Source organism: Cupressus sempervirens, chromosome 1 (genome assembly GCF_028749045.1).
Source record: "Cupressus sempervirens isolate cs-2001-9-10 chromosome 1, ASM2874904v1, whole genome shotgun sequence".
Classification (NCBI taxonomy): domain Eukaryota; kingdom Viridiplantae; phylum Streptophyta; class Pinopsida; order Cupressales; family Cupressaceae; genus Cupressus; species Cupressus sempervirens.
This window is the reverse complement of record NC_143118.1, coordinates 221,783,401-221,808,751: the sequence shown is the minus strand read 5'-3', so window position 1 is coordinate 221,808,751 and position 25,351 is coordinate 221,783,401. Positions and strand designations below refer to the sequence as shown.

Sequence of the window (25,351 nt, the reverse complement as noted above, 5' to 3'; positions counted from 1 at the left end):
TTTAACAATAAGTTCGCCAATGGAATCTAATCTTTCCACGCGGTAAATCAAATATTTTCGCCCATAATTTTTGAGGCTTGTCTTATTCGATGGTCACATTTGCCAATATATGGTAAAATTTTAAGTTGGGTTATATGATAAGTACATATACTTGACACATGTCTCTATTCCGGAGACTTTCCAAGTAAGTTTTTATCCTTTTAAGCTTTGGCCCAAAATGGATTTGACTGTTGACAGGTGTCATTATTTCGGATATTTACTCTAGAACTTGTTGTCCTTGAATATTTAGGCCCGAAATAGGATTTATACCGTCCAACTTACGATCATCTAACAGTTATTAAAATAAGTTACTATGTTTTAGATGATATATAATATGGTTTCTAGGTATTCATACATTTGATCATGATTTTTTTTAATAATTAAATATTTGCCAAGGTTTACAAAATTTTCTTTCGACGAAAAAAATCATCAATGAAATTAAATTTTTTCGAAGTTCAAAAAAAGCACTAAAAGAAATTAATTTTTTCCTCCTAAAATAATGTTGAATTCGCCAAGATTTTATTTTATTTTTATAAAAGAAAGTTTCTCAAAGTTATCCCTGATCCAAACCTTTAAAAAGAGGACTTACGATGCAATTTAAGATTGAAATGATCTGAAATAATTGTAACTTCAATTTTTTAAGACCCAGAAGTTACTATGATCCTTAATTCTCCGGTTCAGGACCCTTTTGCTGCCCTTTAATAAAAAAAGATGCTTAATTCTCTCGTCTAATAGCTGCGGAGCAGTATGAAGCAATAAAAAGTAGAGAAATTTTATATTGGATCAGGTAGGTGCCGATTCCACCCGCTTCTACCCAACTATATTACATATAGTGGGCAATTCAGTACCTCGACAATGATGCCGAATGGTCAGAACAGTTATTTTAAAAACACGCTTGTAAATTGAACGCTGGAATGAAGGGAGACAAGGATTAAATAGAAACGCTGTTTGGAATTCCCCTGCCCGTCAATCCGCCCGCCTTGGAGAGGTCAGTTGTGCCCGGATACAGCAGCGTGTACGGCAACTGTGATGGCCCGTACCTGTTCTTCAGCTTTGAATTCTTGTTTCTCTCCGACACATTCTTCTCCACGCCTGCCAGAGTTGCTGAGAATTTCCCAAATGCTTGTGCGATGCCCTCGTCGTCAGTCCATTCAGGAGTTGATCCCTTCACTTGCCCCAAATACACCTCGTCAGTTGAATGCTTCGACAGAAGCTCCAACACCGCCATCACCGTGGTGGCCTGATTCGGGTTCGAAACTGTTGACAGCATAAACGCTTCTGGGTCCTTCATCATTTCGGCGTGGTCAAGGGAATGCTCTTCAGGAATGAGGCGTCTGCTGAGGGTGGGGAGATTGGGCATGTATCCCCCGTACGCATATTGCCCGAAGTTGACGGCAGCGTGGTGGGCTGATGCGATCCAAATGATGGTTGTTATTGCTTCCACCGATTCCTCCACCGACTCCATCTTATACCATCCACTTTCATTCTTCAGATCTCCATGCCCCACATTGACCACCTCCTTCCACCATGCCTGCACTTCTGTGTCTTTCTTGATCGCATCGTCGCTCTTGTAATACAGAGATACGTAATCACTCACCCATTGCTTTAGAGCAGCCCAGATCTCTAGACCGTCGACTGCATATGGGTAGTCTTCTATCACAAGCCTCACTCCGTGTGGTGCCGCTGAGTCTGCAACTGCCATTCCTCTGCAATTGCACATAAACATCTCCTAGCTTAGAATTATTTGTATTCAATACGTAACACTTAATAGGGAGTCGTATAGCGGAAAAACAATCAGTGTACCTATTGATTAGATCGGCAGGCAAGCCTTGTTCATTCAGCTTCCATTGTTTATATGCTTTAGAGGACAGCTCCATGGCGTATCTGTAGGGTGTGAATCCAGACTCAATAACGCCATTTGCATTGATCAGAATCTGCCGGGCAGATTGGTTGATGTCCATGGTGTCAAAATAATGAGGGAGCAATAATTTGTGGAGGGGATGCATTTTGCTTAGCTGCCTATGAGTAGCAATGATGAACGGCTCGATGACGGCATGAGTTCTTAGCCTGCGTGCAGAATGAAAAATTAATCATCGTGACATTATTTCGTTTATTCGGTGTCTTTAAATACAAGTATAGAGTACACCAAATTACTTTCTGCTTTTAATTTTCTCTTACCAATGACTGATTAGCTGGTGATAGCCGGCATCGTTAACTCTTGAATGCGCTTTGGCGAGCAGCCAGAGGGCGCCTGCTTCTCCATCTTGTGCAGGGGTATAAACTTTTCTTTCAGACTGGGTTAGACTAGTGTGAGGCAAACACAACTCTATCGCAACAACCCTCAGAATTCCTTGGTCAGTGAGGAAGAAGAGAGTGCGGGAGGCATACATTTTACGATGATCTGATTCCTTGTTGATGCGTTCGATGTAAGGCATGTACGCATCGTAGTAATCCAAGATATACAGTCTTTTTCCTCCCAAAGCCTAATCAAGTCATTCAAACATAATCCCATCATGAGATTTGATAGAAAATCGGTAGCTTCCTTGTCTTTTGATAATGTCGTTGAGTTAGTTGAATCAATTTATTTATATAACATACCTGCTGCACGGTAAGTCCATCAAGGTTTTTCTCTATATGTTCTGCTGTTATACAACTCTCCTGAGGACCATACAACTCCGCGTCCAAGCTGCTTGATGGAGGAAAGCTCTGTTCCAAGCTCAAGAGAAGAACATTAGGATTACAATCAATATACAAAACAAAACAAAAATTAGCATTAAAATAAAACAAGGGGAATTTCAATTTGCTTGCCTGCAGACATTGAATGGCCAAGGGATTGAGACCGGAAAGGGTTTGGCGTGCAAACTCTTCGTCCGTCATCCACGCATGTTCATCAGCTGCGTATCAGAAATGACAAATCATATGTTGTGGGTATCACTTATATGTAATTTGCTAGAGCGAATCACAGAAATTTAATCAAATAAATAGTAATGATCTCGCACCCGTAATGACTTGGGGAACTGTGAAATGTATGAGCGCTTGGTCCTGTGTGCTAAGCAATCCTTTCACCATTTGCAGAGGAATTAGATCTCGACTAAGATCCATAACGTTGTTGATAGCCTTGGGTACTCCTTTGCTGTAAATATCTCTGACGTCTTCCAGGGTGTGGAACTCATCACCAAATATGGACTTGATGGTGGGTATAACCTTTTTGGCGAAGGCTCTCACCAAATTAGATCTGTAGTCGGACAGATTGATATGAGGGAACTTCTCGTCCGGTGGAATGAAGTATTGTGTGGTGGGCAACAGAGGCAAGCTCTCGAACTTCCGATCTGTCATAGCATACACATTATCATTGATTAACTCTTCGAATTAATTTAAACTAGAATCAATTAACATTAAAAAAATACTTAAAGCATTATAAAATCTAGAGAACCTGTTTTGCTGGGGGCACGTCCAGTTCTACATCTTCGGGGATAAGGAAGGTCCTGAGACCCACCCAGTACTTCCCTTCGTAGATCGGCATCTTTATCTACGTCGCCCAGATCATTGTAAAGATCGTAATCATACACACGATCGTAACACTTTCTCTCTCCGGTACCGTTTCCTCGCAGTGTAGCCAGCTCTCTCTTTCTCAACGTCAACAGACCCGCCGGTGTTTCGCTGGGAAGATGACTCTGAAATCAACAAAAGCACATAATTAGGACTACATTGTTTGCGCAGTTGCTTCCAAGATCTCAAATTATCTGTTTCAAAGTATACCTGAGTAGAAAAGAAGACCCGGTCCGTTTTGCTGAATAGATAGTAAGGGTAGATCCAGGAGTTACACACAAAACGAATTGCTGGAAGCTTACCAGGCACAGCAGAAAGAGTGAGCGATTTCAAGAAGAACTCCCTCGGGTGCGCGTTCTTGACGAGCAAGGCACCGGGCACTCCCAGTTGAGAACTCCATGTGAAGCTCACAGAGAATTTCGAATCACCAGCGACGGGACCATCCAGTGAGTTCCAGCTTATTGATTCCTCCTCTCCCTTCTTCCCCAATCCCGAATCTACACCATTACCAATCAAATGTTGGACAATGTTATAAATTCATCATTCCATCGGTACAACAGAAGAAAGAATAATAAATTGATTCAACCAATAACAAACAATAATCTTTTTACCTTGATCGATCTTGTCGCTACTAACGAGCTGAAGGAAGGCTTTCCGCCCGAGCAATTCAGAGACCGCGTCCGCTATGGTGGCAGAGTAGTCTGTTACATCGGCAAGATATGCTTTCATTAACACCACTTCTCCCTTGATTTCATACTTCTCCGCACCCCCATTCTGGGAGATCAAAGGGATGTTATTCAATAAACTTTTTACAGTCATCTTGGCCAAACACCAAAACTTCTCTCTCTAGCAAAGGCTTAACAAGTAAACAAACACAATACTTGAGATTTAGATACCTTTGCTGCTCCACTCCGCACCTTTATTTATGCACGAGAGGGCCGAGCTTCGGTCGTAATAGTTCTCTTCGTTTAAGGAAAACGTGATTAATGCCTCACCCCACTTGAAAGATATACAAAATCAACTCTCTAAACCGATAAGATGGGCGACAATATGTCATTGTCCTATGTCTGCCCATACAAAGATTCGACATGTTGGCATTTTTGTTTTTCTTCCAATAACAGATAAGATACATCATTTAAAAGTCGCTGAAAATTATGGGTAGACATCAACTCAATTCTAAATAAAAGGGTTACAATGCACGTTGTGCAACTTGTGCATTTACAGATAACTGTGTTCTCAATATTAAATTTTATGCTCGTGCAGAACGAGCTTGTTCGTCGTCCATAATGTTTGAAGGACGCAGGTTTCACCAAACGATCCGGAATCTACGTATACACCACATGGGCTAATTTTTAATGATTCTAGGTTACATTTTAAATTGAAGTTTGACGGAAAATTCAAATGATTTCGTTCATTATGAATTTCTTTAACCTCGCTACTGATCAGTTTTATAATATAGTTCTAGAGGTGAGATTTCCAAACCTTTAATTACTGTTGGTACTGGTCAAACAAAAGCATTATAAGGATGTGGGGATTGCCCGAGAAAGAAAGTGAAACTAGCCAGTGGATCCACAAGAGAAAATAATAGATGGTAGAGATCCGGGTACTTTGCTTCAGAAACGATTGCATTTTCTCACATGAACCGGGTAAATCTTTGTTTCTTAATTTTTATCGGAGAAGAATTCAGATTAAGAAACTGCCATGGAAATTTACAGTATTATAGACCTTTTACTGATTGTTTTCGGAACTTACAGTATGACGACCATTACTGTGATAGATAGATCTTTGACAAATGTTTTATGAGTGGAAGGATGAGGGATGACTCTTATTTTAATATTTAAAAATATTTAAAATTGATCGAGAAGAATATACGGTTATTACTATTAATCAATTTATTGTTAGGGACTAAAAATGATCTAGGATGCAATTGATATTGGTAGAGTTGACCATAAAAAAAGGTTTCTTGGGTTTTTAAATGATGAGTATATGCTTTCTTATATTTTTATTGTTAAAATTGATCAAATGTCAAAACTTTGGCATGCTAGATTTGGACATATAAATTACAATAAATTAAAAGACATAGAATGGATATGGTTAGGGAATCAAAAAATAATTCAGCTTTTGAAGGTGTGTGTTAAGGATGTGTTAGGTAAACACATCCAAGATCCTTTTGAATCACAAAAAGCATGGATAGTTAATCATCCACTACATCTCATTCACAATGATATATGTGAACCACGTTATCCATCACTTTTAAGTTCTAGGTACCTCGTCACATTTATTGATGATGGTGGGAAAGTACAACTTAATTTTCATAAAAGAAAGAATGAAATATTTGAAGTTTTACAAAAGTCTAGGTCATTAGTTTAAAACTAAACTGAAAAAAGGAACTGAATGCAATGATAGATTATGGGATGAATATCTCAATTATAAATTTAAATAATTTTAGAAAATTTGTTAGAAATAGAGAATACAAAGAGTGGGGAAGGGGGAGCTAGAAATCAGTATTCCACAAATTTTTACCCAAATATGGATATCAAATATAAACCTTAAACCTACATAAATGATGAAACTAAAAATCAATAATAATAATACCACAAAAAAACTCATAACACCATATTTTGTTAACTAGGGAACCCTTGGCGAAGGGAAGATTATGGTGGGGATGGTACCCAAAAAATTATCCATGAATAAAATGTACCTCGCAAAAGGTTTTGACCCTGTTAGGAGTTTATTACATGTGTATAGTGTGTTTGTCCTTGTTAGAGGTGTAATATTCGAATTCAGGTGGGAGGTTTGTGTACCGAAATGTTGGTGTACGGTGGATGAAGGGAGGAGTATGGAGGGAGGTAGTATAGTGGATGGAGGAAGGAGTACAAAAGGTAGTACAGTGAATGGATGGAGGAGTACATAGGGAGGTAATATGGCGGACGGAGGTAGGAGTACTAAGGGAGGTAGTACAATGGATGGAGGGAGGAGTACGATGGGAGGAGTATGGAGGGAGGTAGTATGGTGGATGGAGGGAGGAATACGAACGGAGGTAGTATAGTGGATGGATGGAGGAGTACATAGGGAGGTAATATGGTGAATGGAGGGAGGAGTACTGAGGGAGGTAGTACACTGGATGGAGGGAGGAGTACGAAGGGAGGTAGTATGGCGGATGGAACAAGGAGTATGGAGGAAGGTAGTACGAGGAGCGGATGGAGAGAAGATTACTGAGCGGATGGAAGAAGGAGTACAAAGGGTGGTGGTACAGAAAATGGAGGGAGGAGTATGGAAGAGGTAGTATGATTGATCGAGGGAGGAATACAAAGGGAGGTAGCATGACAAATCAATGGAGGAGTTTGGAGGAAGGTAGTATGGTGCACAAAATGGAAAGTGTTGCATGGAGATTAGAAAGAAAGTACAGACTTATATGCAAATAATAGTACAACACCAAATCTACCAAATAAATACAAAGCATGAATAGATATTGAATATAGATAACCACCAAATAATACTCACATACAATGATGGTGCTTCGATTCGCTAGATCCAAGAAAAGTATTGTAGGAGACAGAATAGGGTGATTGTTGAATCCCCTCGAAACCAAAAAAGTTGAGTAGCGAAAATTTTCCACTTCCAAAATGGCAAACAAACCTAGAACTCCAACAAGAATTCATAATTACAAAGAAAAATCTCAATCACCTCCCTTAAACAACCTATAAGATGACCTTATAAAGGGCTTCGAGGAAGCTTCCCAAAGGATTACAAAAATGTAGACAAGCTAACAAGTTGCAACAAAAATAAAATAATGGGCATGAGAGATAAAAACATTGATTGTCAGCCACATAGCCAAAAATTATTATTTAATAATATTGGGGACATCACAGTCCTCCTTGCCCAAAAATTGCTTTCCCTCAAGCAATTGAAAACTTGGATGCTCCAAAATTTGCTTGCCTTCCTAGGTAGCATCCTCAACTAGAAGATCCTTTCATCGCACAAGAAACTCCTTAATGGTGTGAGATCTAAGCCTCTTCTCCTAGACATCTATGATCCCAGTTGGCTCTAGAATTAATTTTCCCTCTTCATCAATGGGAGGCAATCCCTTTGACATCGTTACATGTTTTCTAATATCCTTCTTTAGACATAACATGTTAAAAACATTATGGATTTGGCTCCCCTCAGGAAGCTCCATTCATAGGCAACTTCGCCTACCCTCTGAACCGCTTTATATGATTTGTAGAAACAAGGTTTAAGCTTCTCCTTACTAGATGACTTCAGAGAGGATTTTCTAAATGGTTGAAGTTGAAGGTATACCAGGTCACCAACCTCAAAACTTCTTCCTACCTAGTGTCAATCAACATACATCTTTTGTTGGTTTTGAGCCCCTTGTAAAGTTTCCTTGAGAGATTTCATGATATCTAAACTCTCCTATAGCCAATCTTCAGCTCTTAGAGCATGATTTTCACCCAATGCAAGATCCATGAACAATGAAGATTTGTAGCCATATAATGCCTTGAAGGGTGTCATGTCTATCAACATGATGCAGGAGCATCCTGGGTTGCATGGCTATCCTACATAGTTTCTTGTCTCTTTACTATTTAAACCTCGATCCTCCTTATTAGATATGTCTTCTCTATCCTTTCACTGCTTCACTTTGTTCTCCTCAAACTGATTCTGCAATGTATAACTATGTCATAGCCATCTAAGTCACCATGAATTCTTTGTGAACTCTTAGCATTTGTCTCCTCATGCATTCATAAACTTCTTAGGGTTTACCTCCTCAAATAGACATTGGTGGAGATGAGCTAGGTCAAAATTAGCGGCTATGGTTGATCCTTATTGTCACCTAATCCTTCCCTTAATCTAATTGGATGCGTGCATTGCATAGGGATACATAACTGAACTCAACACTTATCTCTTATGATTGAAAAATCATGTTTGTGTTGGCCTAAAACTAGTTAAATAGAATTTTGTGCCATAACAAACATCTATGTCAAAAATTGTTCACTTGGCATCGATAGGCTCTGATGCTTGGCCTTCACTATGCTCTAAATGTTGTTACTCGACTCCTATATAACTCAACACTTATTGTTGCTTGTTGCCTGAATCACTTTGCATGTATTGACTACTCGGTGATAAAGTGACTCAACATATACTGACTACTTGGCATGTACTAATGTTTGACACTGACTAGTCATATTACTCAGCATATATTGTCTAGAGACTTATGCACAACATACACTATGCACTCGGCTAGCACTATTCTCTGCTAGATAATGACTAAGTGTTTCGTCACTACCATGTCAAAACCAAAATGAGATCAACAAATATGATCCTTTGGCTGACATAAAATTTTGGGGAGATAAAGTAAATAAGCTAATGACACATTTTGCTGAAATTTTGTGAACCTTGAATGAGAAAAAGGAGGCATTAATAAAGGCATATTGAGTGCAAGACAAGGAGGTGGAGAGAAGACTAATAAGTAGAATTTTCATCAGTCCAAGATAATACACCCTCCAAAGAAAGGTTGGGTATGTATTTTCTAGGAATGTGAGGGCATATCCTATGCCAATTTATGAAAGGTAACATTCAGAGAGCCCGCCTTCAAAGCTAGCAACTAAGAAGCAAATGTTAGAAGAGAGATCTTCATCAAAGATAGAGGAATACTCTCCCTCTCAAACCCCCATATATTTTGATAATGAAGATGCCTTGAGGAAGCAATTAAAACAAATGGGGGGCCAAGATGAAGTCTTAATAACAACATCAGAAATTGATGACCGAGTACCTCAAGAACCTCCAATGCTACTATGGAACCTTAAAGTGGAATATTTTAAGGGGAGAGAAATGGATCCTATCATAGAGAAGGCTACCAATAAATTTGTGATAGTTGATGATGATTTTACTAAATCTAGGGCCTTCATTCAATTTTTGTGGAGAACCAAAATTTCCAATTTTGAGGTGAAATGTAAAAAGATAAAGTTAGAGCAATCTAATAGATGAGACTCTAAGATTGAAGAAGAGATCAAGGCTGAGCCATGCATAATTTTGGTCAGATAACCCCTGGGGGGGGGGAGATAGTTAACAAGGAAAGAGTAGTAAGAGGAATTTAGTTAAGATATTTTCTGCTACAATGGTTTGAAAGTAAGAGTTAATGATTTGTTAAAAATGACAACTCACTTTTCTTGATCAGATCTCTATTTTGCTCAAAATATTTTCTTACTAACTGGCCATCACATCAAAACTTCACTCCACTTCAACTTCACTCCAACAATCTCCCCTTTACTTTCATCGGCATCCGTTATGTCAAACATTGAATATGATTAATAAGGCTTCCAAAATTCTACAATACCCAAAAATAAATCTAAAAAAATCTAAGAGAGACCAAAATGAACCTGTAAATTATGGTGTTCTAAGCTAGCCAAAGGATTCAAAATGTCAAGGTGTGATAGGAAGAGGCATTACACTAAAGGAGTGGTAGGTGTAATGTTCCAAGATGTTTTAGACACCTATGGTTTCTCAGAACAAATGAGAACTGCATGAACATCTTAATGGTGTACATGCATCCTCAACCAAACAGACTCCATGATTAAGAATTATGACATGTAAATTAAAAATATGCTAGATTATTTTTACTATGGTAGAGGCATCAAATAATGAGAAACTACATTAGATGTAATTTATAAAACCATGTATGTGTGTGTGGGGAGGCTGGGGGTATGGGTATCTGTATATTCAATAAAATTCATATAATTATTTTTGGGTTAGAATGTAATATTATATGTGTGTTATTAACCTTATGTTGAGTAGGTTATCTTATCAGTAGATCAAGTTTACTTTTCCCTCAAAATAATTGAATCTAGGGTATGAAAACTATAATGGTAGAAAGTCATTGAGTTTTGAAACTTTGATTTTTGTCCCCGTATCACTTTCTAACAATAAATATTTCCATTTAACTTTAAAATAATATAATTTCATTATTTTTATGACTTTAAATATACAAAATCCTTATAATTTATTTTTAATTTTGTTCACTATTAAAATTGAACTAATGAAATGTTTTATTATAAGCATGATTAATATCATAGGCCTAATTCTTTTAGAGAAAATGAGCATTATTTTTTATATTTAATATAAAGAATCATTTTGATTAATACTATTTTATTAAAATAATAAGGCTACATAAATATATTTATTTACATTTTATACAAGGGGTTATATTTTTCTAACGTATGTATGTAATTAAAAGAATATTTTTATGTATTATTGAAGCTTTCTTTTTCCCTAGACAATCAACACATGAAAGTCACTTTCCTCCAGTAGTATCTTGATGGATAACATGATAAAGAACACATCAATTCATTTTCTCATAATGTCAATAAGATGTAAATCATCAAAATAGTTATTTGGTTTGGAATAAGCCTACCTAAGATATTAGACTATGATTTTTTTGTAAACATCGTTGACATAATGCATATATTTCAATTCTTAGTTCTCTCGATTCAATAGATTTGAGCACAAATACTTGCATCAAATTAGATTAAAAATATTTGTACAACTTATCTACTTCAGAAACTATGACCAATCTTGAATATCTTCAATTCTAAGTAAGAAAAGTGTAAAAAAATTGAATTGTAACTTTAGCAGACAATTAAATTAATATTGGTTAAGTGATGACAATTTAAAATAAAGAAAATAACATACAACAATCTATTTTATCTTATATTTGTATATAAAAATGGGATGATATGTGTAATAGTTCTTTAGTTTGATGTTGAATTTGAATGGTTTGGAATGAGCCTACATTTAATAAATTCACTCTCTATGCAAGTCTTCATCAGCATAAGGGATGAGGTTTCTATAATTTTTTGGATAAACATGGTACAATGGATACTCATCACTCCTTGAATCTTAGTGAAAGAGGTTCCAACCTATTAGAATTGATTTTTAAAAAAATTGAATACATAATTATTATTTCTTTCAAGTGATGATGTTATACTTCTTTTATTTTTTACTTGATTAACTTCCAAGGGATGACTTTTAGACAAATAATAAAATTTTAGTTATTAGGGAGAGGAGCAAATCAATAGCTCTTACAACAATTGTTTCATTAAAGCTCACTTTTTCTGATGAAATAGTATTAGTAGTTTCGAGTTTCAAATTAATAGTGTTGACTCTAGAGACTTATAATACATCAATAAAATATGACTTAATACACACCTATCTAATCTGTTGATCAACCCTTTTAAATCTTTTATAAAACAAAAGAAACAAGAAAGAAAAAGAATAGAGAAAAAAAAACCAATATCCTATACGTGAATGGCTACCCTAAAATTAGAAGTGATTTGAATTTATTGCGAATCAGAATAATATAAATCAACAAAAGCAAAGTATGGGCGAACCTCTTTTTAAGTAATTACTTATTTATTAAAATAGGATGGATTATGCAGGTGCCAACTCCACCCGCTTCTAAAAGTTGTATTAGATTTAGTGAGTAATTAAGCAGCTCGACAACGATGCAGAATCGTCAGAGCGGTTATTCCAAAAACACTCTTGCAAATTGAGCGGTGCACTGAACAGAGATAAAATTAAATAGAAACGCTGTTTGGAACTCCCCTGCCAGTCAATGCGCCCTCCTTTAGGTGATCAGTTGTGCCCGGGTACAGCAGCGTGTACGGAACCTGTGATGGACCGTACCTGTTCTTCAGCTTCGAATTCTTGTTTCTCTCCGACACATTCTTCTCCACGCCCGCCAGAGTTTCGGAGAATTTCCCAAATGCTTGCTCGATGCTCTCATCGTCTGTCCATGTGTTAGTTTTGTTAGTTTGGACAGCTGTTTGTCCATATGCTATTATTTAGTCTCTAATTGTTTTTGCTAACAAATTGGTTAGAGCAAGGACAATTATTTATTAAATAATTGACTTCTTTTAAAAGCAACTAGAAACCAATTTTATTAGGGTTGGTAGGTTGTTTTATATTTCCACCGTCAATTGTAAATCAATCTCGGTCGTTGGTTTACCAACGAGAGTAGTATAAAAGGAGGTCTAAGGGGCATTTGGAGAACAAGAAGTTTGGAGAAACATTTGCAGTGTTAGCAAACAGTCTTGCATTGTTAGCAAGGGTGCAGTGTTAGTGCGGGAATAGCAGTGAGGAATATCAACGGGATAAATTAAGAGGTTGTCGGAGTTCTGCCAGTGAGAGGCAAGGAATTTTGTATCTCTTGATTTGCTGAAGTTTAATATAATTCCTCATCTGTAGAACTGGTTTTCCCTTAGGGGTTTTCCCAGGGACAATTTGTCTGAAAATATTGTATTCATTGTGTTGCGCATTTCTTTCCGTATTTTATAAGTGAAGTTGCAGTTGTGTTATTTTTCGATATTAGCTAAGAATTTATTTTCAACGGTTTAATAATCATTTATGATAGGAGATTAATAATCAGTAACTACAATAGTTAAATTTTTCACATGGTATCAGAGCTTAGTTAAGGGTAGAAGAGTTTTGCCCTAGAAAAGAAATTTTGATCTCTTTAGATTTATTATTTCTTTAAACCCCTGAGATGGCTTCAGCTGGTTTGAGAGATCATGATAGATTGGATGGTGCCTCAAATTTTGGTGTCTGGAAGGCCAGAATTTCTTTATTGTTGGAAGATAATGGTATCAAAGATTGTGCTACCAGTGTTGTACCTGTACCAACGGATGCAGCATATAGGAAGGACGATGCCAAAGCAAAGAGGATTATCCTTGATGGTGTCAAGGATCATATTGTTCCACATATCGCAGAGCTAGATATGGCGAAGAAGATGTGGGATGCCATTCTGAATCTATACCAAAATGCTACCACCAACAGGAAGTTGATTCTCAAAGAGAAGCTAAAGAATACCCGAATGAATCAGGGAGAAGACGTCACAAGTTACCTCATCAGGCTCAGACTTGTCAAGGATGAGTTAGCAGCTGTTGGAGATAACCCTAGTGATGACGAGCTAGTGAGAATAGCCCTAAATGGGTTTACTAAACAATGGAGTGTCTTTGTTCAAGTTGTCAGTGGACGAGATACTTTATCGAGTTGGGATCGACTATGGACTGATTTCACTCAAGAGGAGTTTAGACTAAGTCTTGTCAATGGGGCCAACAAGAGTCAGAAAAATGAGGTGGAACAAGAGAACATTGCCCTAGCGGGTAAAGGGAAAGCAAAGAAGGGATCTAGCAAAGGATCAAATTCACAAAGTGAAAAGAAGAAGAAGGACCTTTCTAAGGTCAAGTGCTTTGGATGTCACGAGTTTGGCCACTATGTCAGTGATTGCCCAGAAAGGAAGAAGGGTAAGAAGCAGGTGGCAACTTCAGCAAGTGCGGAAGAACTCTCCAGTAGAATAGAAGATGAGTTTGCACTCATAGCTTGTATGGTTAGCTCAACCTCACAGTGTGTTTGGTATATAGATAGTGGGGCGTCATTTCATATGACAGGAGTTAGAGAGTACTTCTCTAGTTACAAGGAGGAGGACACCAACATCCAGATTTCTATGGGAAACTTGTCCAAACTCAACCCTGTTGAAAAAGGGACTGTTCAGTTTCAGAAGGAGAATGGAAAGATAATCCCACTTCATGAGGTGTTATATGTGCCATGCTTAGGTATGAATTTGATTTCTGTATCTGTTCTTCAGGATAGGGGGTATAATGTACTCTTTAGAGGGACAAATGTGTTGATTAAGCACAAGGATTGGAAATCACCCATAACTATTGGAGTTAGGAGTGGTCGCCTTTATAAATTGCAATTTGATACTCCAAAGGCACTTATGAGCAATAGTAATCCTAGAGATCTTGGAGAGCTATGGTATAGGAGGATGGGCCATATTCATCATGGAGCACTTAGATTGCTTCGTGAGACGGTGACAGGTGTTCCAGAGGTGAGCACAGAGCATGATGATGTATGTAAGGGATGTGTGTTGGAAAAGTTTGCGAAAGCATCTTTTCCAAGGAGTGACACCAGATCTAAGGGTCTTCTTGATCTAGTACATTCAGATGTTTGTGGACCGATGTCGACGAAATCTCTCAGATGATATGAGTACTATGTTACTTTTATTGATGATTTCTCTAGAAAGACTTGGATATACTTCTTGAAGACTAAGGATGAGGTTTTCAGTCGATTCCAAGAGTTCAAGGCTTTAGTGGAGAATTTGACAAGAAAGAAGATAAAGGTTCTTCGGTCAGACAATGGAGGCGAGTACAAAGGAAATGTCTTCCAGGAGTTCTGCACCAGAGAAGGAATCAAGAGAGAATGGATTGTTCCTTACAATCCACAGCAGAATAGAGTTGCTGAGAGGAAGAACCGTTCTATATCGGAGGCAGCAAGAGCTATGCTACATGACCAGGACATGCCCCGTTACTTATGGGCAGAGGCGAGTAATACAACAGTCTACATTCATAATAGAGTTACACACAAGGTACTAGGGAAGATGACACCAGAGGAGGCTTTCACAGGGAAGAAGCCAGATGTTAGTCACTTCAGGATATTCGAAAGTTTGGCATATTGCCATATTCCTGAAGATACGCGTACAAAGTTAGATCAGACTGCAGAGAGGGGGTACTTTGTGGGGTATAGTGAGACCTCAAAGGCATACAAGATTTTCATTCCGAGCACTAAAAGAATTATTGTCAGACGGGATGTCAAGTTCATGGAGGACAAGGCATTCAGGAGATCCAGAGATTTGCCAGCAGATGATCAAAGTGAGCAACCAACAGAAGCTCCATGACCAAGACAAGAGCAACAAAGCTCAAGTACAGTTACCAGTACGAGTGTAGACTCAGTTAGTGAAGATTCACAGAGTATGGAGCAACAGGTGCAACAAGAAATGCATCTAGAAGACTTAGAGTTTGACATTTCATCCTCTACAGTTGGCAGTGGGAACCATGAGGTTCCAGATACACAAAAGGATACTCAAAAATTTGTGGGAGCTCCTAGGAAGAGTACTAGACAGCGAAGACAACCAGCCAAGTTCAATGACTATGTGGCATTAGTTAGTCAGTTGGTAGATAGTGAACCTTCTAGCTATCAGGAAGCTGCAGAACATCAGGTATGTCGAGATGCTATGATTGAGGAATATTCTTCAATAATGCAGAATGATGTGTGGGAGGTAGTACCTAGACCAACAGATAGGGCTATAGTTGGATCAGGTTGGATCTATAAGATAAAGCACGGTGTAGATGGTAGCATCGAGAAATACAAGGCGAGGTTCGTGGCAAAAGGGTTCTCTCAGAAGGAGGGAATAGACTATGAGGAGACATTTGCTCCAGTTGCCAGGTATACTTCTATACGAGCTGTAATCTCACTTGCAGCATAGATGGGATGGAAAATTCATCAAATGGATGTTAAGATAGCATTCCTTAATGGTGAGTTGAAGGAGGAGGTATACATAGAACAACCAGAAGGCTTTGTAGCACACAACAAAGAGACCCGCGTGTGTAAATTGAAAAAAGCATTGTACGGACTCAAGCAGGCTCCTAAAGCGTGGTATGAGCGCATTGATACATACTTGCAAAAAATGGGCTTTGTGAAGAGTGAAGCAGATGCTAACCTCTACTACTTGATGATTGGGGGTGAGATTCTCATTGTTGTTCTTTATGTGGACGACCTATTTCTTACAGGTTCACTAGGGCTCATAATGGATTGCAAGAGGAACCTTGCAGAAGTGTTCAAGGTGAAGGTATCAAGTTGATAGACTATACTGACGCAGATTGGGCAGGAAGTACAACAGACAAAAGGAGCACTTCAGGGTGTTGTTTTAGCTTGGGATCAGGAGTTGTATCTTGGTTCAGCAGGAAGCAAAAGTCTGTGGCTCTAAGTTCAGCAGAAGCAGAATACATAGCAGCTAGCATGGCAACATGTGAAGCTATATGGCTTCGAAAGTTGTTAGTAGCTTTGTTTGGTCAGAAGGTTGAGACTACTGTGATACATTGTGACAATCAGAGTTGCATCAAGTTGTCTGAGAATCCAGTGTTTCATGATAGGTCTAAACATATAGATATCAGATATCACTTCATCAGAGATTGTGTACAAAGTGGAGTTGTTCAGCTACAATATATACCTATAGAGGAGCAGGTAGCAGACATTTTGACTAAGGCATTGGGAAAGGCAAAATTTATCTTCTTCAAAGATAAGTTAGGTGTCCTGCAGAACAGCTTCCTCGCTAAGAGGGAGTGTTAGTTTTGTTAGCTTGGACAGCTGTTTGTCCATATGCTATTATTTAGTATCTAATTGTTTTTGCTAACAAATTGGTTAGAGCAAGGACAATTATTTATTAAATAATTGACTTCTTTTAGAAGCAACTAGAAACCAATTTTGTTAGGGTTGGTAAATTGTTTTATATCTCCACTGTCGATTGTAAATCAATCTCGGCCGTTGGTTTACCAACGAGAGTAGTATAAAAGGGGGTCTAGGGGACATTTGGAGAACAAGAAGTTTGGAGAAACGTTTGCAGTGTTAGCAAACAGTCTTGCAGTGTTAGCAAGGGTGCAGTGTTAGTGCAGGAATAGCAGTGGGAAATATCAGCGGGATATATTAGGAGGTTGTCGGAATTCTGCCAATGAGAGGCAAAGAATTTTGTATCTCTTGATTTGCTGAAGTTTAATATAATTCCTCATCTGTAGAACTAGTTTTCCTTTAGGAATTTTTCCAGGGACAATTTGTCCGAAGTTTGTTATTTTTCGATATTAGCTAAGAATTTATTCTCAGCAGTTTAATAATCGTTTATGATAGGAAATTAATAATCAGACTGCAATAGTTAAATTTTTCAGAGTCGATCCCTTCACCTTCCCCAAATACACTCCGTCCGTTGAATGCTTCGACAGAAGCTCCAACACCGCCATCACCGTTGTGGCCTGGTTCGGGTTCGACACGGTTGACAGCATAAACGCTTCTGGGTCCTTCATCATTTCCGCGTAGTCAAGCGAATGCTGCGCAGGAATAAGGCGCCTGCTCAGAGTGGGTAGATTGGGCATGTATCCTCCGTACGCATATTGCCCGAAGTTAACAGCCGCATGGTGAGCTGATGCGATCCAAATGATGGTTGTTATTGCTTCCACCGCTTCCTCCACCGACTCCATCTGATACCATCCGCTTTCATTCTTCAGATCTCCATGCCCCACGTTCACCACCTCCTTCCACCATGCCTGCACTTCTGTGTCTTCCTTGATTGCATCGTCGCTCTTGTAGTAGAGTGACACGTAATCACTCACCCATTGCTTTAAAGCGGCCCATATCTCCAGACCGTCCACTGCGTATGGGTAGTCTTCCATCACAAGCTACACTCCGTGAGGTGCTGTTGAGTCTGCAACTGCCATTCCTCTGCGATTGCATATAAACATCTCCTAGCTTAGAATTATTTGTATTCAATACATAACACTTGGTAATAGAGAGTCGTGCAGCGGAAAAAAAAACCAGTGTACCTTTTGATTAGATCGGCAGGCAAGCCTTGTTCATTGAGTTTCCATTGTTTATACGCTTTAGAAGACAACTCCATGGCGTATCTGTAGGGTGTGAATCCGGATTCAATAACGCCATTTGCATTGATCAGAATCTGCCAGGCAAATTGTTTAATGTCCATGGTGTCAAAATAATGAGGGAGCAATAATTTGTGGAGGGGATGCATTTTGCTTAGTTGTCTGTGAGTAGCAATGATGAAAGACTCGATGACGGCATGAGTTCTTAGCCTGCGTGCAGAATGGAAAATTAATCATCATGACATTATTTTGTCTACTCGTACAACAAATTACTGTCATGTTTCAATCTTAATTATCTTACCAATGACTGATTAACTGGTGATAACCGGCATCGTTAACTCTTGAATGTGCCTTGGCGAGCAGCCACAGAGCACCTTCTTCACCATCCTGTGCAGGGGTGTAAACTTTTCTTTCAGACTGGGTGAGACTGGTGTGAGGCAAACACAACTCGATCGCGACAACCCTCAGAATTCCTTGGTCTGTGAGGAAGAAGAGTGCGCGCGAGGCATACATTTTACGATGGTCTGATGCCTTGTTGATGCGTTCAATGTAGGGCATGTACGCATCGTAGTAATCCAAGATATACAGTCTTTTTCCTTCCAAAGCCTAATCAAGTCATTCAAACATAATCCCATCATTAGATTTAATAGAAAATAGGCAGTTCCGTTCTCTTTTGATAATATCGTTGAGTTTGTTGAATCAGTTTATCTATATAACATACCTGCTGCACCGTAAGTCCATCAAGATTTTTCTCTATATGTTCTGCTGTTATAGAACTCTCCTGGGGGCCATACAGCTTGGCGTCCAAGCTGCTCAATGGAGGAAAGCTCTGTTCCGAAATCAAGAGAAGAACATAGGGACTATTATCAATATACAAAACAAAACAAAAATTAGCATTAAAATACAACGAGGGGAATTTCAATTTGCTTGCCTGCAGACATTCAATGGCCAAGGGATTGAGACCGGAAAGGGCTTGGCGTGCAAACTCCTCGTCCGCCATCCACGCAAGGTCATCAGCTGCATGTCATAAATGACAAATCCTATGTTGTGGGTATAGTTATATCTAATTTGCTAGAGAGAATCACTTTAAGTTTAATCAAATAAATAGTAATGATCTCTCGCACCCTCACTGACTTGGGGAACTGTGAAATGAACGAGAGCTTGGTCCTGTGTGCTGAGCAATCCTTTCACCATTTGAAGAGGAATTAGGTCTTGACTAAGTTCCATAACAGAATTGATACCCTTGGGTACTCCTTTGCTCTAAATATCTCTGACGTCTTCCAGCGAGTGGAACTCGTCACCAAATATGGACTTGATGGTGGGTATCACCTTTTTGGCGAAGGCTCTCACCAAGTTAGATCTGTAGTCGGACAGATTGATATGAGGGAACTTCTCGTCCGGTGGAATGAAGTACTGTGTGGTGGGCAACAGAGGCAAGCTCTCGAACTTCCGATCTGCAAAAGTATAAACATTACCATTAATTAAATCTCTAAACTAGTTGAAACTAGAATCAATTAACACTACAAAAATCCTTAAAGCTTTTTTAATATCTAGAGAACCTGTTCTGCTGGGGTCACGTCCAGTTCTACATCTTCGGGGATAAGGAAGGTCCTGAGACCCGCCAAGCACCTCCCTGCGTAGATCGGCATCGCTATCTGGGTTGCCCAGATCATTGTAAAGATCGTAGTCATACACACGATCGTAACACTTTCTCTCTCCCGTACTGTTTCCTCGGAGTGTAGCCAGCTCTCGCTTTCTCAATGTCAACAGACCCGCCGGTGTTTCATTGGGAAGATGACTCTGTAATCACCAAATTTACGTTAGTACTACGTTGTTTGCGTGATTGCTTCCAAGATCTCAAATTATCTGTTTCAAAGTATACCTGAGTAGAAAAGAAGACCCGGTCGGTTTTGTTGAATAGATAGCAAGGATAGATCCAGGAGTTGGAGACAAAACGAATTCCTGGAAGTTTTCCCGGAACAGTGGAAAGTGTGAGTGATTTCAAGAAGAACTCCCTCGGGTGGGAGTTCCTGATGAGCAAGGCACCGGGCACTCCTAGTTGAGAATTCCATGTGAAGCTGACGGAGAATTTCGAGTAACCGGCGATGGGACCATCCAGTGAGTTCCAGCTTATTGATTTCTCTTCTCCCTTCTTTCCCAATCCAGAATCTACTCCATAACCAGTCAAACGTTGGACAATGCTATAAACAGTAAATAATAACTTAATCCAAGTAATAATTGACAATGATTTTATTACCTTGATCAATCTTGTCCCTACTAACAAGCTAAAGGCTTTCCGCCCGAGCAATTCAGAGACCGCGTCCGCTATGGTGGCAGAGTAGTCTGTTACATCGGCAAGATATGCTTTCATTAACACCACTTCTCCCTTGATTTCAAACTTCTCAGAGTTCCCATTCTGAGAGATCAATGGAATTGTTTGAATTTTTGGAACGGAGATATGATTCAATAAACTTTTGATATTCATGTTGGCTAAACTTCAAATATTCTCTCTCGCTCAGACTTAACGTGTAAACCAACTCTTCAAACACTCACGCCACTTGAAATTGAGATTGAGATACATGTGGTATTCAACTACCCGTACTCTATTTATGCATAGAGAACCAAGCATCGACGGTAACGGCTCCCTTCGTTTGTGAAAAACGTGTCTAAGGCATCATCGCACAAGAAAGATAATGCGAAATTAACTTTCGAGACTGATATGGATGGGCCACTATATGTCATTGTCCTATGCCTGCCTATCCAAAGGTTTGACATGTTGGGCATTTCTGTTTTTCTCCAGCAATTGATAAGATCGTTCATTTAAATATTGATGAAAACTATGGGTGGTCATCAACTTGAATAAAAATAATAGGGTTGAAACGCACGTTGTGCAACTCGTACAGGTGACTGTGATCTGCTCGTTAGAACGAGGTTTCCCGCTTTCATTAGATGGCTCCGTCATGGTCCCTAGAAGGATTATGAAAGCAACCAACGCCTCGTGAAAGAAAACAAAAGAATACGCGTTGTTAACCTCAACATATCATATGACTCAGTCATGGCCTAGGATTATGAAAAGATTAGGGGGCCATTCGACAAACATGTAACATAATTGAGAAACAAAACCAGATCTACGATCAAGCCATGTACTTGACTATATGCTAAGAACCCGTTTGGTTGTTGGAATAGGAATAGAAATTTTGGAATACGTTATCTATTTTCCGTTTGGTTCATCAAATGGAATAGGGAATAGGAATACATATTCCCATTTTACCTCTAAAATGAACTTATACCCATTCCAAAAAATCGCTGTTATTGGAATAGCCATTCCTATTCCGAATATTGCATACCTATTCTCCATTCCTATGCCTGCAACCAAACAGGCCCTAATGGAATTAGGGATTAATTATCATATGAAGTAGGTTTGGAAGCTAGTTAAGTATATTTTGTATAATATTATGTTTTATGGATTAATCATTTTTTAAAATTATAAGTTCTTAGTTCTTAACATTAAGGTATGAGATCAAAGTTTTCACCATCATTTTTAACATTAGTTTTCTCTTTAAAAATGGATCATCTTTCACAAAACCTATACTATGAGACAATTTTTCTATTAAAATGAAATTTTAGGTTTTTAATTTCTTTTTAACTATTATCTGTCTTCAATTTTCCTAGTGATCTTTTTATTTTCTTGGGTGAGATGTTTCACAAAAATTATGAGAAGTGATTTCAACTATGGACAAGTAGCATTTTTTCAATGGTTTACATGGACATATGATTTAAGACAACACTCTCTAATATCTTTCCCTTTCAAAATAATCAAATCTTCTAAATAATTTAAGTTGTGGATGTGTCTTCTACATACAAGGGCTTCTCTGGCATCATATAGGATTGTTGGCATGTCTTTACATAATCAATTGTTGAGCTAGTGCAGAGCATGAAGGAGGAAACATGTAGTCCATGTGAATATTAAGAGAGAAATTGTTAATTTCCCTCACACCTAAAAATTGGTTACATTGTTTTCCCTTTTCAGTGCTCTTTTAAAAGACCCTCTATGTTTCTTTAGATGCTCAAATTCTAATATACCTCTCATCAACCATACAAGAAAAATATGAGCATTTCTTTGTATTCAACATCACATTGTGAGAGGTATGTAGCAAATTTCGGTTTCACCATTGTGAAATGAGAATAATATTTTTTTAGCTCCTTCACATTTTACTTGTCACGTTTATATATATATATATATATATATATATATATATATATATATATATATATATATATATATATATATATATATATATATATATATATATATGATAATTGCATGTATTTATTAATATCAAAATTCTTTAAAAATACATCGGGACAGAAGCCTTGTATACATACAGATGCCCTATAGAGGGTCTTGTAGAAGGCATACCTTCTTTTACATAGTTTATAAAACTTTAAATTGATGTTTACAACATTGAACTTTATGAATCCGAGTTTTACGAATTCGAGTCCTATATATTTGGGCATTAAAATTTTCCACATTCATTATATTATTTTAGTCGATTGCTTGATCTTTTAGTTTAACCTATTGGGGCTTTCATTTATGGATTGGGTTTAAGGATAATGTTATAAGGGTCTCAATTTTATTTCAAGCATGGTAACTTGAGATTTTAGAAAAGTTTATTGTTTTTATTTGATCTTTGATTATCTTATAATGAATACATTTTAAGATGTGTTTCTAGAAAGCTCAAAACACACTATTAAGGTAATTCATGGCATACACTAAATACTGCAAAAAGTATTTGAATAGAAAGTATTTTTTCTTACCTAGTTATATGTAGTTATCAACGTTTTTGAGCTCCCATGTTAGTTCTATTGATTGTGGAACCTGTAGAGAAATGAGCCAAAAAGAAACTTGTGTCACCTAGTTAGAAATGGTTGGGCTTCAGAAAGTTAGAGCCTCAATTCATCTTGTTTAAAAGGTTTGTTCGTGTTTATTTTTATTTTTGACTAAAGATATTTCCATGGGTTTTCTGGAAAGTAAAGTTTTAATCATCTAAGGGAAGCATTATTCTGAAATTGATGTGAGTCATAGCAAAAAGATCTATAAATCACACACATGAAAGATGATATCGAAATCACTTAAGCTAATAAGGCTCTACACATTGCAACCTACAATTATAGAGTTTGAAGCATTTTTTTATCATGTTCATCCAAATTAGCAAGCTTTGATATCTTGTTGAAAACTATATGGTTATCCCAAGGTTCATTTTAATTTTGTAGCAGGGTAGACTTTAAGAAATCCCCTCTAGAAAAATATATAAATAATTGGCAAATCTTTCATTATTTTGAAAAACCAAATTATTTTTATCAGTGAATCTCTCAATTTTTTAATTTTAAATATTATTTACATTGGCGATTATTTTGGAATCATAATTTTTGAGTAGAAAATATTGGAAAATCTCAATAACAATAGGAAGTTTGCTAATCGTCATGGAATATTACAAATCAAAATTAAACATGTTTTATCTCATGGAAAATATGAGGATAATTACATTATATTTTAAATCAATAATGAAAACTAAATATTGGTAATATATCCCTAAAGTAACTAATAATTATTATAATATTGGTGAATTAATTTTAATTTCTTTGATAATATATAATATTTAGGTGAATCAAATCTAATCATGTATTGAATATTGTGGTGAATCTTTCAGTTTTAATTTTTAATAAAATAAATTACTAAGCGATTTTAAATATTTTAGAACTAAATTTAATATAAATTTTGTGATTTAGGTTGCATTAAATCTTAAAAATTATTAGCCAAATTGCTAGCAAAAATTTTCTAAAATTCACAAAATTACGATTATTCACAACTAAAAAAACACTCTATTTTGTAGTGTTTGATAGCTTTCATAATTTATGCATTCATTGCAAATTGGATTTGGTCACTTGTTCTTCCATTCAAATTTAAATTTATATATTTCAAAATAATAATCGATATTATGGGTAAGTGCACAAAGTTGTGATGCCAAAAGGGGGGTATAAGTGGCCACTTTTTTTTTTGAAATCAGCAATTTCTGAACATTGACAAGAATTTGAAGATAGTTAAGCTCAAAATTGTAAGATATGACAAAAACAAAAGCAATAGTCCTTTGAATCTAGTTTCTAAACTAAAAACATTTTTTCCAAAATGGTTTAGTTTGAGGCCCTCAAAAAAGGGGGCCACAAAAAGTGGTACTATTCTTTCAGAAAAAAATATAACATAGTGCAAAGTGTGGCCACCCTAAAATTTTAACTTTTTTCTTAAAATCCTTAATCGTTCTGGTCAAAATTTATTTAACACTGTATAGTTTGTCCTAGATTTTTTAGGTAATTTTATAGCTTGTAATTTTCTTTTAATGAATTTTGTAACTGGGCACATCCCAAAAATGTGAAATATCTATGTGCTCTCTTTAGAATTATTGAAAACTAATCTAAAATCAAAAAAAAAAAAAAAAAAATCAAAAGTGTGTAGAATGGAGACTAGTTTCTAAAAAACTAACTTGTTGCAAAATTTGATGAACGGGCTAAAATCTATACCCCAATTAGTACATGTTGGTTTTTTAGAGAAAATGGGCATAATTTCAAAAGACATTATAGTTGAAAGGCTTGAAATAGTATAAATTAGAAATAAATTATATGTTTATATAGCTAACACAAAGATCTGCAATATCACGTAACCTAATTTTATCAATACTCAACCACAAAGAAACTTGAAGGAGAGCACAGAACAAAACTCAAGCATTTTTTATATGCTTGCTACAAAACACGTCTAACACCATTTTAGAGTCTCCAAACCTTTGGGTTCGGTCCCCAAGGAAAATCCAAGCCTTAGGCTTAGTTTAATCTAATGCTTTCTATAGCACATGTAGCGCACACACTATAGTGCATGTGCACAATGTAAAACATTTTTTAATTCAAGGCTTACATATTGCGCATGCACTTTGTAAGCTTGTATTTCAATAGACATGATGGATAGGGAGAGAGTGGAGGAGAGAGGTAGAGAGGGAGATAGGGTGGAGAATGAGAAAGAGTAGAGGATGGGGAGAGAGTGGGGGATAGGATGTAGAGAGAGAGAGAGAGAGAGAGAGAGAGAGAGAGAGAGAGAGGATGGGAAGAGAGTAGGAGAAAAGGGAGAGGATGGAGAGAGAGAGAGAGAGAGAGAGAGAGAGAGAGAGAGAGAGAGAGAGAGAGAGAGAGAGAGAGAGAGAGAAGGGGATAGGGAAAGAGCATGGGATAGGATGTAGAGAGAG

At 37.4% G+C, this 25,351-nt stretch overlaps 1 protein-coding gene and 1 pseudogene across 1 annotated transcript; both read right to left on the bottom strand.

Annotated features, from left to right (window-relative positions):
- Positions 1 to 787: 787 nt before the first annotated feature.
- On the bottom strand, positions 788 to 4,423 carry LOC149576952 (linoleate 9S-lipoxygenase A-like). Its single transcript, XM_089824001.1, has 9 exons — positions 4,200 to 4,423; positions 3,799 to 4,085; positions 3,473 to 3,713; positions 3,039 to 3,368; positions 2,848 to 2,933; positions 2,638 to 2,745; positions 2,218 to 2,522; positions 1,843 to 2,106; positions 788 to 1,745 (listed from the first exon to the last, which is right to left on the bottom strand). Exons 1-9 carry the CDS (start codon positions 4,405 to 4,407, stop codon positions 971 to 973), a joined length of 2,604 nt encoding a protein of 867 aa, XP_089680127.1. The 5' UTR covers positions 4,408 to 4,423; the 3' UTR covers positions 788 to 970.
- Positions 4,424 to 12,158: 7,735 nt separating this feature from the next.
- On the bottom strand, positions 12,159 to 20,547 carry LOC149576951 (linoleate 9S-lipoxygenase A-like; annotated as a pseudogene).
- Between the last annotated feature and the right edge of the window lie 4,804 nt (positions 20,548 to 25,351).

Coding starts and splice junctions, on each gene's coding strand:
- LOC149576952 (XM_089824001.1), bottom strand. CDS start 4,407: ATGACTGTAAAAAGTTTATTGAATAACATCCCTTTGATCTCCCAGAAT. Junction 2,523..2,637: donor ATGGACTTACCGTGCAGCAG/GTATGTTATATA, acceptor TGACTTGATTAG/GCTTTGGGAGGAAAAAGACT. Junction 2,107..2,217: donor CACCAGCTAATCAGTCATTG/GTAAGAGAAAAT, acceptor TTCTGCACGCAG/GCTAAGAACTCATGCCGTCA.